General features: G+C 40.2%; 1 protein-coding gene across 1 annotated transcript; it reads left to right on the top strand.

Annotated features, from left to right (window-relative positions):
- Positions 1–2,011: 2,011 nt before the first annotated feature.
- GALS1 (glycosyltransferase family protein (DUF23)) lies at positions 2,012–4,346 on the top strand. The gene is made up of 2 exons (XM_007028750.3): positions 2,012–3,311; positions 3,609–4,346. The coding sequence occupies exons 1-2, from the start codon at positions 2,155–2,157 to the stop codon at positions 3,955–3,957; spliced, it is 1,506 nt and encodes a 501-aa protein (XP_007028812.3). The 5' UTR covers positions 2,012–2,154; the 3' UTR covers positions 3,958–4,346.
- Positions 4,347–4,572: the final 226 nt, after the last annotated feature.

The raw sequence follows: 4,572 nt of genomic DNA, 5'->3' as shown, positions 1-4,572 counted from the left end.
AAAAATTAAAATTAAAAAAAAAAAAAAAAAAAAAACAAAAGGGCCAAAGCCAAGGTGTCCCCACAAATAATTGAGATGTCACTTTAAATACAGATCCTATCAAGCCATCCCACAAAATTTTGAAGCTGTTGTTCATCATCCATCAGGATTTTAACTCGTTAATCTTTTGCCATTTGTAACCACCGACACATATCAGTTGCATTAGCAAAGTAAAATCGAATCTAATCATTAGATTTGACTCCTCCTCCTCCTCCTCGGATTTTACCCTCAACACTGCACCTGGTTTCTTTGGTCATCAGTTAACGCATGAAAGATTTTTAAAAGACAACATCAGCCAAGACAGAATAATTATGGTGCCGAGCCAACTCTATAGCTTAAGTTTGGATAGCATTTATTAAAAATCAATTGATTTTCGCTGTCCCAAATTTAAATACGTTTCTCTTTTTCTTCTTTCTAGGGTATTGCCGGATCAGCTATCGAGCGTCTCATCCCACCAATGAATCATGAAAATGCGTTATATTTTACCTTTATTTCTTTACCCAATCTCAAGTAAAGCTCCATCTTCTTTATTAAATAATAATAATAATAATAAGAAGGAATACATTGACTCTATGCTACTTATTTATTTCTTATATTGAATAAAATTGTGAGTAATATTATAATTGTTATTCGAAATATCAAGATTTTTTTTTGGCCTTTTTGTGTCTTTTGGTGGAAGTTAGATATACTGGTCCTCTTACCTCCGTTTGCCTGTAATAAAATAGATGCGGTTTTCTGTGTCTGGGAGTTTCCTGGAAAATGAATAATTTTATTGGCATGATAATGTAAATTAAGGTTTTGGCATTTTCTTTCTCATAAGCAAGAAAAGATATAGTAATGATTGCTGTAATTCTGTGCTGTAGTGGCCTGCACATGGGACCTTCATGGTGAATTATGACCCTCCTGCACAAATGCGTTATGTCTTTTTTTTTTAAAAAAAAAAAGCCTAGGCTTTACAAATCTATTGATCCCTTATAATCATGTATTATTACATTAAAAAAAACAAATTTAATAGGTTAGAGAAAGGAAGAATCACTTTGCTGACATCCACAATCATAGACGATAAATTAAATTAATTCATGGTGCTGAAAAATTAGTGTAATGTTTCATTCCAGGAAAGCAAAGCACCAGCATATGTTGATCCGGAATCGTTTGTCTATAGTCAAACGCCAACAATTATTTTTTTTTTTTATATATTTTTAGTATTCTAATTATTCACATGCTATTAATTAAAAATTGATTTAATCAGATTAATTATTTTTAATTGACACTGCACAAAGTACAGAATCAGAAATTCAACACCGGGGAGGCAATGTATGCTGAGAAATGAGCATACTTTGTAAGCTTGTATCGAAGGAAAAGTGGAGCAAAGGGGGATTGCTAACTGCTAAGCCTTTGCTTTTGTCCTTTGGAGGCCATATGCGGATTGGATGACTTCCACTTTTGGAAGAAAAACCAGGATGTTCTTAAATTACTGCCTGTTCCTCTAGTGGATACAGTCGGCCAATTGAAAACAACAAGAGAAAAACGTTAAGCAGATGGGTGGGTAATGGTAATGTAAAGCAGATAATTAAGAACATGGAGTTGGATGACTGCAGTTGTTCGGGATGGATGGCCGTTGTAAGAGCGAAAAGGAAATTCCAGAAATCTTGGTAGTTTGGGCATCATCATCATCATTCTTTTGTTGCTTTCAAAGATTTTAACCAATGGGGGCGTGCTTTTGAGGGTTGCTAATTTCCAACCCTTAAACTAGAATACAAACGAACCAGATAGAGTAAATAACTTTTAAAAGGGACAGTGTCAATTTGGTAAATAAAAGCAGATCAAGACCCAAAACCCGTAATACCATGTCCATCCCATATATAATATTGATAAATTAATGGCTTGGAAGAGGATGCAAAGACAGAGGGGAGAGGAGACTGCCTTTCTTCTTTAGTGTTTGTTAGCGGAGTAAAAATATAGTGTGTCGGTATGACCCTCATTTGACCCTTGCCCCCCCTTTTCTTTTCTTTTCTTTTTTCTTTCTTTTCTCTTTTTCTTGGGGGAGCAATTAGAAATCATCAATAAAGAATTAACGTCACAACAACCACCATCACCGCCACAAGCGACACTAAAATGAGGAAGGAAGCGGCGCCCTCCTCCGCCCCTTCCACCGCCGCGAGCTTTGGGAAGCTATTCGTTTGCTTTGAAACAAAACCATTAGTTGCTACATTGCTAGCGCTCACCTTGGTTATGCTTCTCTGGAATCTTCCTCCTTACTACCAAAACCTACTCTCCACCACCCGTCCCTGCTCTGCTCCTTCTCTCACCTCCGCCGCCGCCGCCACTACCAGTCTACTCGCCACCAATGTATCACTCCCTTATACAGCAACTCCGGTAGCTGAGAAGAAGTACTACTCGGCTCCTAAAGCTAAACCCAGAGACCCAAATAAGCGAGTGTTCGAGGCTTACGGTAACGCGGCTGCTTTGTTTGTGCGGATGGGTGCGTACAGGGGCGGTCCTACGACGTTCGCGGTGGTGGGCTTGGCTTCGAAGCCCATTCACGTGTTCGGGCGGCCGTGGTACAAATGCGAGTGGATCTCAAACAACGGGTCATCTTACAGGGCCAAGGCCTACAAAATGCTTCCGGATTGGGGGTATGGGCGTGTCTACACAGTGTTGGTGGTGAATTGCACCTTTCCTTTCAACCCAAACCAAGACAACCTCGGTGGGAAGCTGATGATAAACGCTTACTACGGGGAGTCCCAAAGAAAGTACGAGAAATTCACAGCTTTGGAGGAGGCCCCTGGATCTTACAATGAATCCAAGTACCACTCACCTTTTCAGTACGAATACTTGTACTGTGGGTCGTCTCTGTATGGGAACCTGAGCGCTGACAGGATGAGGGAATGGATGGCTTATCACGCCTGGTTCTTTGGACCAAACTCGCATTTTGTGTTTCATGATGCGGGTGGGGTCACGCCCGAGGTCAGGGCAGCGCTCGACCCTTGGGTGCGAGCAGGGAGGGCTACGATGCAGGACATCCGAGACCAGGCGGAATTCGATGGGTATTATTATAACCAGTTTTTGGTGGTGAATGATTGTCTGCACCGCTATCGACACGCTGCCAATTGGACTTTCTTCTTCGATGTGGACGAGTATATTTATTTGCCTGATGGGAATACATTGGAATCGGTGCTGAATGAGTTCTCCGATTATACACAGTTTACTATTGAGCAGAATCCAATGTCCAGTGTGCTCTGCTTGAATAATTCCTCTGAACAATATTCCAGGTAATCTCAAGTAGATTTCTCCATATGCTTATTTTCTCTTAACAACTTTGCTTCTCAATTTTTATGCCAAGTACGGTATTTCTGTCATTATGTTCTTAAAAAAAAAAAAAAAAAACGGAGATGAAAGGAGGGGTCTTTCTAGATATGGATTTTGGATATGCTTAATTAACCAAAAAAAGAAGCCCCATTTCATTTGGTTCACTGGAAAAGAAATTAAATGAATTTGCACATTTGATTCAATTGCATCTGTCCAAATTCCTTTGCACATTTTATTCATACATTCATACGTTGGGGCAGGCAATGGGGATTCGAAAAGCTACTCTTCAGGGAATCGAGAACCGGAATTCGGCGGGACAGGAAATACGCGATTCAGGCGAAGAATGCCTATGCTACAGGGGTGCACATGTCGGAGAATGTGATTGGGAAGACATTACACAAGACAGAGACAAAGATTCGTTACTATCACTATCACAACACGATTACCGTACACCAAGAGCTATGTAGGGAATTCCTTCCTCTCTCTGCCAAGAACAATGTCACTTGGTTCAATAAGCTACCCTATGTCTACGATGACAATATGAAGAAGCTAGCCAATACCATCAAGGAATTCGAGCGCAAAACCATCGGAAATGGAAACCTTCAATGATCCATACCATCCTCACTGTGCCAGCTACCAAATGATCACTCCACATGTGTGCAAAACTGCAGTTTAATGCGTTAATGGTTGAGCATTCAGGGCGCAGGTGCTTATTTGTCATCATTCCTGATCTAGGTTGCTCAAAGTTTACTCTTTCCTGCCTGGGATCCGACCCCACCCATTGCTACCGGTGGTGAGAAACTCACGGAAAAAGCTGGAGGGAGGGCCCCGATATTGTTTTGATTTGTCTGTAAAGGTGAGTGTTTTACTTGTACCATTCCCACACCCCCCCACCCCTTTGATAATAATTTATTTTGATTCTATATCTCTAGAGGAATACTTGTAAAATTGTTTCTTTACATTTTTAATGTTATTGCTTGATAGATTCTTACTAGTAATATCATATAAAACATCCGAAGATGCCTTGGCCGTCAAAATATAGATTGAGATGGGCCTATTATTGTTTCTTTTCCTAGTAAAAGTGGCGACGCAACTAAATCACAAAGGACGCTTGTGAAATTGTGGCGTAAATGATTGGCATAATTCGATATAATTGCAATAGTAATCCTCCTATAGATTGCAACAATTAGAAAATTTTCTGTGACGGGTTTTTTCCGTCAGAGA

The sequence above is a fragment of the Theobroma cacao genome, chromosome 5 (genome assembly GCF_053813885.1).
Source record: "Theobroma cacao isolate CCN51 chromosome 5, ASM5381388v1, whole genome shotgun sequence".
Taxonomy (NCBI): domain Eukaryota; kingdom Viridiplantae; phylum Streptophyta; class Magnoliopsida; order Malvales; family Malvaceae; genus Theobroma; species Theobroma cacao.
This window is presented reverse-complemented; position numbering and strand designations above follow the sequence as displayed.